Source organism: Pygoscelis adeliae, unplaced genomic scaffold (genome assembly GCF_000699105.1).
Source record: "Pygoscelis adeliae isolate BGI_AS28 unplaced genomic scaffold, ASM69910v1 Scaffold269, whole genome shotgun sequence".
Taxonomy (NCBI): Eukaryota; Metazoa; Chordata; class Aves; order Sphenisciformes; family Spheniscidae; genus Pygoscelis; species Pygoscelis adeliae.
The window spans coordinates 2,071,917-2,082,969 of NW_008825610.1; the positions used below are offsets into that span (position 1 = coordinate 2,071,917).

Consider the following 11,053-nt stretch of genomic DNA (forward strand, 5'->3'; position numbering starts at 1 on the left):
CACCCCGCGGGCCTGGACGAGCCGTGCGGGCCTGCAGCAGCTCCCCAGTCACCCTCGGAGCCGCAGCCACAAACCTCGCGGGCCAGATCGGGCCCCCCGTCATTTTCTTCTTTTAAGGGGCAAAAGAAGAAAGACCGACCCCCTAGTTAGAGATAAATAGTTATTCCTCCTTCTCCGTCTAGTCGTTGTTTGGATTCTCCAGGTCAGTCACATCAGATTAACTTCTTCAGGACAGAGACGACGTATTTTTTGCTGCCACCGTGGGCGATTGGTAGACAGAGAGCAACCTTCAACTTACCACCTTGGCATCTTGTCTGCCAAGGAAGAGAAATCTCGTAGGTTTGAATCTTCTTAAGCAAGCGTGCCTTAGGCAGCTGGTGGTCTTGTTGTTGAGGAATATGGGTCTTGGACAAGGTTAATGGAATTAAAGAGTTGAAGTACTATGAATAGATGAGCCCTAAGCCGTGTTTGACAGACGTGGGGGGTGGGGGAAGAGCGAAAAGAAAGCTAATTTGAAGCTTAAATTGATGGTAACTCTACCTTGAAGTAAGCTAACTAATTTCTCAGCGGGACTCGCAGGTAGCTCGGAGCCTGGAGGGTTTGTGGAACGGGCTTCCTTAGTAGTCCCAGTGTCCATGGAAACGCTGCTTTCTGAAACAAACGGGGAGAAAGAGGAAACTAAAAATGCTGCTTTGGCCAGGTCAGCTTGTGAGGGAGCTGAAGACATCCGGGAAGGAAGTTCAGAGAAAAAAAATAAAATACCTGAATTGGATTCCGAAGCGGAGCAAGGCTGTGGCACTGAAGGCATCACACAGCACCTCCGGGTGCGATGACAACAACCCGAGTGCTGTAGCTTGTGCGAGTTTGCATTGCAGGCAGCCTGTGAAAGCGTCTTCAACGTTCCCAGAATTGAAACCGCATTGTGCATCGATAAAACTCGCTCTAGGGCAGCTATCAGTTATATCCGCAAATAAGGTGCATTTACAAGCGATGGCTTTAGTTACAGACTATATTGACTGGTAGTGTTGTTAGAAAACAGACTAGTTCAGTCACCATGTTGTCTTAACTTGTAAAAAATGGACTTCAGCTGAGATAAGTCAGATTACTGGAGTGGGGAGATTAATGACAAGTTTCGATAGATCTGACAGGGTTACGAAGGTCATCCATTGACTTGCACGTGTTGTAGTTTTTCTTCTATTTGCATGGCTTTTCTACACGTAACAACCACCACTGAAAAAATGACGGTCGAGGCAGGCCAAACAGCTGACAAAACAGTTTTTGGACCCTTTCAAGAAACAGAATGAGCTTTAAGCGGATTCCCTGTTTAAATCCAACATCTTTGGCATAGCCAAATTTACATATGGTTGTTAGAAACTGCAGCATTGATACCAGAGGAGAGATAAGCCAGTGTGAACTTCGGCCTAGCTTAGTGTTTCCCTTACATCCCCAATGGACTCCAAAGTGCACGGCTCCCTGACTCCCTGCTTCTCCTCCACAGCTTGTTAAAATAAAGGTAGACAGTGGTAAGCACTGCGGCCCACTCAGTGCCGGGAAAGATACCTGAACACCGCGTGCACCTTCGGTCTGGGGCTTCGTGCTCAATTCTCTTCTGAGCCCTGTTCAAGATAGAAGGAAGTCTGTCATTTTCTTTTTTTAAGGGGCAAAAGAAGAAAGACCGACCCCCTAGTTAGAGATAAATAGTTATTCCTCCTTCTCAGTCTAGTCGTTGTTTGGATTCTTCAGGTCAGCTGCATGAGATTAACTTCTTCAGGACAGAGACAATGTATTTTTTGCTGCTACCGTGGGCGATAGGTAATGAGCTTACAACTTTAATGCCACTTAATGCGCAGGTGCGCTCTTGGTACACAGAGAGCAACCTTCAACTTACCACCTTGGCATCTTGTCAGTCAAGGAAAAGAAATGTCATAGGTTTGAATCTTCTTAAGCAAGCGTGCTTTAGGCAGCTAGTGGTCTTGTTGAAGAATACGGGTCGTGGACAAGGTTAATGGCATGCAAGAGTTGAAGTACTATGAATAAATGAGCCCTAAACCATGTTCGACAGATGTGGGGGGCGAGGGGAGCGAAAAGAAAGCTAATTTGAAGGTTAAATTGATGGTAATTCTACCTTGAAGTAAGCTAACTTCTTTTTTTTTTTTTTTTTATTTAAGTGGACACAACTTTGGCCTTCAACTATACCTTATAGTTATTTGGGAATATTTGGTAGCTTCCTTAATTATTTAGTGGAAAACCACCACAAATGGGTATGCTATGGGTAAGTTATATTTATATAATTATTTTGCATCTCTCCTGTTGCCTCTCTCCGACTCGTCTGCTTAGTCTGTGTTAACAAGCTTTCCTGTAACCCAGTTGTTAATTACCTTTAAGGAGCTCTCCTTTCAAGCTCATTACAACTAAGGGTGTGGGGTAACAAGTATGTAGAAGACTAGACAGGCTAAGACCAGTATGAAAGCTTAAAAATGCAACTTAGAATTTGGCATCTGTGTTGTTATGGTGAGAAAGGGAAAAAAATTAAGATACTACTTTTGGAGACAGTTATTAGTCCGTATGTAAATTTATATCTGTAACACCTCCTAAAAGTGGTTCTTTTTGTCAAATTGTTACTCAGGTAGTCTATAGGAGTTGTCTTTTTCCAGCTTCAATTAAAGAACATTTTCTACCCTGCTACTAACTTACCCTGATCCTGTCCACGTGAGAAATAACCTGCTGACAAAACTGCATAGCGCTAAGTTTTGCTGGGTTACAAAACCTAGGTTTTGGTTTTTTTTAATAAACAGGAGAGCTGGAAAACACTTCCCTGTAACCAGGCCTCTCCCTTGCTGACTTCCTGTAAAGACAGGAAGACAGCAAGACTTTCTTGTTTATTTTACCATGCATCACGTAGAGGATAAGCCTTCACCTTTGCTCAGAGCATCTTTGCTTTAGCAAGGTATTGAATTGATCCTAACTGAATATCCCCTGTAACTTTTTTTTAAAAAAAGCTTCTATATGAAAATTTGTAGACCAAGTTTGACTAATCAAGTCATATTATATATTCTGAATCTGTACACACAGTTGTTTTCATAGAACTAAATCTATAAAAACTTCAGTAACTCATTAGGACGACTGAAAAAAAAAATACTTGTGCAAGTAAAAGGACAGATTTTGCACGTTTATCTGAGATTAACTTGTACTGCTTTCACTAAGCATTCGGCTTTTTGGCTTAATCTAAGTGCTGAAAGTTTTGGAAACATGCAGTGGATACTTGAAATGACAGGTCCAGGCATATTGCATGAGTTACAGTTCTTCTAACCTTCTCAATGGGCTTCAGTTTCTCTCAAGACTATGCATGTATGTATGTTTGTTTTCCTGAGATAAGAAACAGGCCTCACTTCTCAGGTTAAAGTGAGATGTCGCTTCTGTGCTTCCAGTTTTACATTCTCTGCACAATGCGTCTCGGATACAACAGTCTCCTCCCTACTTTTCAACAAAATAAAACATGTTTTCTTTTTATTAGGTTCTGGATATCCTGGTTGATTCACATAGTAGAAGCCTTCTACGGTGTTAAGTTATGCCAGTAAGTTGTTCCCTCCCCTCACCCCAACGCAGATTCTCTGAAAAGGATTTCTGACACAAGCGCCATAAGCTACAGACTGATTTTGGTGGTCCTCAGCAGCAATATTAGTTCGGAGGATATTGATAAAATTCTGGCTGCAGTGATAGTTTGCTGTCCTCCACAAGAGGTTACTGCAGATTCTGCTAGTGGTTACTGTTGTTCAGGGTGGCAAAAGCAAGGGGTGGCAACTTGCAGAACTGGCAGCAGCAAGGTTTGCCAGAGCTTGCCTGTCTGCCTCCGAACTCGCTGTTCACTGGGTAACATTGCGCTTTAGGAAGCGGAAGGAACAATAGGTGGTGTAGAAAGAGTCTGATAACTCCAGGTGTTATAACTTCATCAGATCTTACCTCATCAGAGTTTTGAGACTGCTCGTTACCTGTTTAAATGATTGCATCTATATTGTGAGAATACAATTGGACACTTCCCTTTGGGACTATTTATGATCTACTTGTATCTGCAGGTTTGTGGGATAAAATACTTTGACTAATCAGGCTATAAAAGTAAAAGGCCAACTAAGTCTTATGTTAGGATAACAAATTATTTGGAAAGGTATGCTGTCCAAGCACATTGTCCTTCTGTCCATTTGAATTTTGTTTGTAATAATTCAGAAGAATGTAGATACTGGTTTTCAGGCTCTACAGAGTAGGTGGACGGTCTGTTTGCCATTGTAAAAATGGCAGTTTTCCACTTCATTTAGTTCAGTTCACAGCTGTCCGTCACAGGCTTCTCGGGTAACATCTCTTGGAGGCAAAGGGATTTTGTTCCATGGAAAGCTATTTAAGGCAGCTCTCTAGATAATAGAGTATGGATGAACATTTTCTGCCTTCAGAATGGGAGTTAGTAATAAAATTTTTACCAGGCTCCAGTTTCAAATTATGTAGCTTTAAAGTTAAAATTTTAACTCTGGTTCTGCAGATAAAAATATACATAGTCTATATACCTATCTAAGTACGAGAGAACTTGATTACCGGTGAATGTACCAAATGGGTGTACTGTAACCAAGTCAAGTAGTGAAGTTGTACAGAGCAGTGTTAAAGCCCATAAGAAAGAGAGAGCACAGATTGCCTGCCCATCATCATCTCTTCAGGCATACTTCTGTAGCTTACCAAGCAGTTGTACTTCACTGTGAGCACCAAACACCATAGACTTTTTACTGATGTACAAGTGATGTCTACTTATGAAGGTCACAAAGGAGGCATGAGGAAAAGAACTAGGGAGGAAGCGGATACAAATTTGTTCATCAGTAGTAGCACCGTCATTGGCTGTTGGCCTGTATTTCTGCATATGGTCTATTCAAGTAAGCTTGCTTTATTTAAGCAGGTAAGTTCCTTAAGCCCTAATTTTCCAGCTTCTGCACTCATTTGGAAACGCTGCAGCTGGGATTATAAAAAAAAAAGTTTTCACAGCTGGTAAGACAATTTAGGAACGAGCATTAAGAAATGTTGTGTTAATCAACACTTGCTTCACAGTCATTTTGTACGTGTAGAGGCTATGGAACAATTAGCAGCTGAACTGTTCTAGCAAAGGTCAGTAGAGGGAGCTCCCTTGTAAACTAATGAGTTGGAGCACAGTTATGCTTCATGTAATTGTTTACTGGAAATGTGAAATCTGTTGGTTTTGCTATCATGTTTATACTCGTTCTTTTCTCTGAAAATTCAGTAGTATTTCTCCACAACAATGGAGTGGAAGAAAAAGTGACATTTTCTGTAATATACAGAAAAATTCACATACGCTACGTTAAAACTAACTGATATGGGAAGGTGTCTGCTTCATAAGTCAAGTCAGGTGTCTTCAGTCCCCTGTACCTGTATTTTTTCTAGCCACAAATTCAGGTAACAGTGCTTCTCCATCCTGCATCGCACAGCAATTGTCAGGCCTCGTTGCCCTGCTGGCGTGCAGTCTGCCTTCAGTGACTGTAGTCAACAAGAAGTTATATAGACACTTGTGTATCAAGATTAGTATTAAGCTACTCCTCTGGATCTTTGTACATAAACTTCTAGGATAAGTCATTTCAAATAGCATAGGCTGAGATTGCAATGTATATATTATTGGGGAAGTTGTACGCATGAAATCTCCGAAAGAACCTTTGTTCCGTAGATAGCTTAAAATCCACTAAAATCACAAGAACTGGTATGTTTAGTTAGTACAGGAAATAAGTCTCAGTAGGTTGAAATTAACGATGCTAAGTTCAAATGTTCTCATCGAGTCTGATGTATCAAGGATGGGTAGAAATACCTAACCTTAGTTTGTAAGTATCACAGTATAGTCTGCAAGACCGTAAGTTTTTTTTTACACACTTCATGCTTTTGTTAATGTTGCAGATCTAAAGGAATCACTGACCCGGCAATTCAGTTTCAATGGTTCATTCAGACACTTTTATTTGGGTACGCCTCCTTTGGTCTTCTGGTGTCTTACAAACCTTCAGCCAAGAAGCACTACTAGAAGACAGTGAAAGAAGTCACTTCTCCCGTTCGTCATCCTCATTTTTCAGAAAATATCCCCACTTACGTGTCTAGGTGCTGTAATTAGCTAAATCCTGCTACATGATGCAGTGCCCTTCTACCCAAGTAACTCTCCTCTTCCTAAACCAGACGATTAGAATTCACAGGGCCCTGTGGATAGTCCAGTAGTAATTCAGCCCTTCAGTCCTGGCACTGCCAAAGTTTAATGCCATTTGTTATGCAAGAAGCCAAAAGTTGCTCCTCTGCAGTTTTTCACATAAATTCTATACTCCGATTGTCATTGAAAAGTCCCTGACAGCTGGTAGTAGTGGTTGATAGTTCTCATGTGGAGGAATTTTCTTCTACAACAGGGAGAGTGATTTACAGCCACAAGGCAACTTGCACCTGTTTTGTGATAGGATTTAAGTTTACCTATATTTTCTCTACAGGACATTTTACTGGCTTTTTTGTTGTTGTTGTTGCTGTTAGAGCCTGGTCTTAGTACTTGGTTTTGTCAACTTATTTTCTTCCGCAAAGGCCAGACCACTCTATTGCTGCAGGCACGTTACAAAGACCAAGTCTCAGTTCAGGTTGAGGTGCAGTGATGAGCTTGGATACATGAAGCACTTGAACTTGGTTTAATACGTGTGCCTTAAGTTTCATGCAGCACGACCTCATCTTTTGCATGAAGATTTTAATCTTTGAGTTAGTATAGCATAAAGTAGTAATCCTGTAGCTTTGAGGGCAGCTTTTTCAAAAAGTAATTTATTATCCAAGAAAAAAGAAAGGAAAAAATCAATTAGCATTCCAAAACGTAGCTGAAATTTTTATATTTGTGAATGAAATTAGATGTAGTGAGTAATTATACACCACTGTTTCCCAGATGTTGGTGTCCTGAAATCTATGGTTGGGAGACGGTCTTAAGCACCCCTCAGTACTTCCTGTATGTGTAGTGAGCCTTTTATCATACCGTCTTTTACTGTTGAATGTTTGAACAAGAATTTAGCCTATCTTGTTTTAGCACTTTTAAAAGTAATAACTATTTAAAATAGTAACTGTGGTGTGGGGGGGAGTTTTACCATGCCACCTGTGGTGCTGCTGTTCCGGAAGAAAGGACGAGAAAAGGTGGCTCTTCCTCTAACGAAGAGCTCCACGAGGCAGTAGCAAATAAACTTGTGCCTTGTGCAGTACCTACAGACTGTAACACTTCTGATGGAGAAGTCTTACTGAAGCACAGGTACATAAAGTTTTTGCTTTTCAGGGGGTACTAAAAGCATGGAGAACTGAAGGGTTTGAAATGGTTTGTTTTGTTCGTGGGTTTGTTTTTTTTTTAATGATGAACTGATAACATGTTGTAGAGAAGTAGAAACTCGGGTTTAGCGGCTAGAAATCCAACAGGAGCGTCAAAAGCCTGAGCCATGTTTTACTATGTAACCTTCTATCTTAGTCTGTGGCCCTGGAATAAAGATTTTAAAAAAAAAAAAAAGTGAAGAAGTTGCTTTTCTTTTTAATTTATCCTGGAAATAAATGTCTATACAAAATATATAGGCATCATCTTTACACCAATATCAGTATTCACACTTGGAACATGTAGGATCAGCTGGCTGTATGCTTTCCAGAGCAAGCCCCTGGGAGTCGAGGTATTTCTAACAGGGCAAGGTATTGATGCGACTTGTCTCTACAAAAAAAACCCAAAACAACCCCAAACAATTCTCCATGGCACTGAAACACGCATAGGTATAATACTTTGTGTTTCAAGATGAATTCTAGTTGAATGCTTAATGAGCATTAACTTAAGAATGTGAAGGGATAAAAGGAATAACTTTGGTTCAACTTTTTTGTGATAATGTTCCCGTGCAGAGGAAAAGGTATAACCATAACGCCAAGGCCAGTTAAAGACTTGGGAAAGGTGGTAAAAGACTTTTTTCTTCTTAATAGGCATTTTTGTCTGCTCTGGTTTGCCGCTATTCACTTTCCATCATTGCAGCTGTAAATAAGGTCAGAACTACTACGCTAGCGTCCCTTCCCACCGCCAGTCTGCACTCCAAGCTCTTGTGATGCTCACCATCGCAGCTTTCACAGCCCTGCCGTCAGGGCTCGGGGGTGGCTATAGGTAAATCACAGCTTTGAGAAGTTAACAGCTTGCTCTTAGACTCAACTTAATTAGAAGGGCTTCTTTTCAGAGAGGCCGTGGTAAAAGCTTCCTCGGTGCAGCCCAAGGAAGCTATAAAAGAAAAAAAAAAAGTAGTCAAATCATAACTGCCTTAGTTAAAAAATATTTCCGAGTTAGAACAAGTTTTAGCCAGACATTGGCATCAGCAGATTTTTTTGAAACCTCTCTGCGTTTGTTTTTTTGTTTGTTTGGGAGGGTTTTTGTCTAGCTTGACAGATCTCAGCAGCTCTGTTTGGAGGTTGTTGGGCATTGCTTATCAAACTTTTTAGAAATGTATTTGTATTCATCTACCTTCAAACATTTTCTCTTCCCTACCTTTGTGTGGCAGCAGTTCAGTTTTTCCACTTGTTTAAAAAAAAGTCTTTACTCTCCGCCTCTGTCCCAGAGCAGTAAGCAGCACGGATGCCTGTTTTCTGATGTTTTTGAAGCCCGTGAGATCCCCAGCTCAAAATCCGCGAAGCGTGGGCTAAGCTTTTAACGTGAAATAGCCTTGAGGAAAAGAAACCCGCAGAATGACAAGATTCCAGATAATACTGAGATACCGTTTCTGAATATTCCTGTTGTGTCCCTAGCATGGCAGCAAGATAAACATACCGTAATACTTTACAAAATTATTAGTTTAAAAAAAAGCCCGCAGAAGCATGAATCCAGGTCAACAACTGGCTAAGCCCTTAAAGAGACATACGTTCCTGGCCAGTAACGGGCTCTACAGAAACCGCGCTGCTTACACCAGGCATAAGCATTCCTCCAGCCTATCCGAATAGCGACAATCAAGGATTACTACTTAATCACCTAGAGCAACTCTTTCCACTGCAACCAAAATACCCTTTCCACAAGAAAAGGGGAGAGCGACAGACGTGTACCCTGACGCTCTTACAGCAGCTGGGAGGCTAGGCTGAGTGTCAAACCCTCTCCCGCATCAACACCCAACCCGCCCGCCCTGCCAAAAGAAAACACTTGCAAATGTTAGTACTTCACTGTAAAAAAAAAAAAAAAGTTTCAAAATATTACTTCCCGCCAAAAGGAAAACCAAATGAAACGTACAGAAGGGCTTTTACTATTAAAGAACACTGCTAAAAAAGAAGGTAAACCACCAAGAAAGCTAAGCTGACATTAAGAAGGGTTTTTCAGGATGGGTATTTCTGCCAGCTAGGCTGCCGCCAGTGCTGAAGAGAAATAAATACTGTTTAGCCATCCATTTCAAATTGAAAACATAAGGGGAAAAAAAAAACCCTTGCTATGAAAGCCTACGTGCAAAACTGGGTATGCTTTCTGCTAATAATGGGAAGTAGATGCCAAGGAAATTTAAAACAACAGGGCCTGTTTTTTCTAGGCATAGACAACAATAAGCCATTATTTATTGGACCTGCATTGGTGATCAGAAGAAATAACTTCATACAAGTCACCAATAACCACATCGCTTACAACAGTGCTTTTATGCCGCGATTGCTTGGTAACTTTGTCGCAGGAGAAAACGCAAAGAAACTACCCGGATCCGTTTTCATCTTTAAATCATAATATATGGGAGTATATGGAAAACGAGTGCGATGTACTTCTTAAAGTAAGGCGAGTAATCCAGATCAGCGTCTTTGGCAAATCACTGCTCGGATCAAGCTCTGTCGAGGAGAAGCTGGGTCAGGAAAGGCAGCATCAGCTCAGAAACTTTGCTGAGTCTGAACAATGAGATGTCTCCCATCTGTTTCCAAGAACTATTTCTAAATCCTTAAGGGCTGTAGCTCATTTTTCCATGGGAGTGATGAAAAACCTCTCTCAGAATCACAATATGTTGTCTTGCTTTGTCTCTCTTTCATGCCGACCTAGATTTTTCTAAACACAACAGAGGTCAACTGGGCCAGCCTTTGGAAACACCCGCGCGCTGGTTCATTAAGGACGTTTAATTTGTCCTGGGGCTGGGCAGCTGGTTTCCTGAATGGCAACGGAGCCCAGTTAAAGCTGGGGGAACGGCCTCGCCGACCGTTGCCCTAGAGTCCGCGGTTAAGTTTGACCACTATAGGCAAGGTCTTTGAAGTCCTGCAGTCTGCTGCTTGTGGGCATTCTGGCACCGTCTCCGGGGTGGGGGGCAGAAATTGCAGACCTTCCACGGAAATACAGTAGATTTTGGAGGAACACGTTGTGGAAAGCAACTGTTAGCTCACTGATTTTAAGGTTTTCCAGGCAAACGACCTTTGCAAAGAAAAAGGTAACTGATGCAACAGTGTTTCCATGAATGAGAGAATCCGAATTATATGTTCCTTCTGTATTTATACCTCGTGTTTGAGTAGAGAGAGGGGAGCATCAATTCAATTTTTTAATTACAGTACTGTTGCATATGAGCCCTCGTTAATGAGGCCGTCAGTCTCACTTCACTATTTACAAGGCTGCGCGGTTTAAAAAATCCTTTGCTTTTTTCGCTTGTTAATTACAAGCTTGTACATTTTTATTCCCCTGCCACCCAGCAGGTGATCTCCACATACAAAACAAAGAGAGATTTCCAGAGGTTTTTTTGAATGACTCCACTCATTTGAGGACTTAATGAAAACTTTTGGCATACGGCCAACAGGCTCTACGTTCCGTCTGTCTTGCCAGCGACGTGTTTATCCGGGCCGGTGCCTGTACGCACGGCCTGCATGAACAGCTCAAGAAACCATCAAGGTTTGTTGAAAGCAAAAGAAACAAAAAAAAAACCCTCAACGCTTCCTTTAGTATTGCTCCTCGGAGGAGAAGCAATAACATGGCACAGTCCACGTACTGTGCTAGACCTCACAAGGCCCCTGCAACCCCAAACATAACTACAGCACGTGCATGGCTGGGAAGGAGGAGGGGAGA

General features: G+C 41.6%; 1 protein-coding gene across 1 annotated transcript in view; it reads left to right on the plus strand.

The window, feature by feature from the left end:
* Positions 1-7,721, plus strand: part of TMEM254 (transmembrane protein 254) — a 20,572-nt gene extending 12,851 nt beyond the window's left edge. Inside the window, exons 2-4 of the mRNA XM_009332704.1 lie at positions 2,137-2,272; positions 3,515-3,574; positions 5,935-7,721. Coding sequence (XP_009330979.1) covers positions 2,137-2,272; positions 3,515-3,574; positions 5,935-6,055 — 317 coding nt within the window. The 3' untranslated portion in view covers positions 6,056-7,721. The remainder of the gene's footprint in view (positions 1-2,136; positions 2,273-3,514; positions 3,575-5,934) is intronic.
* Positions 7,722-11,053: the final 3,332 nt, after the last annotated feature.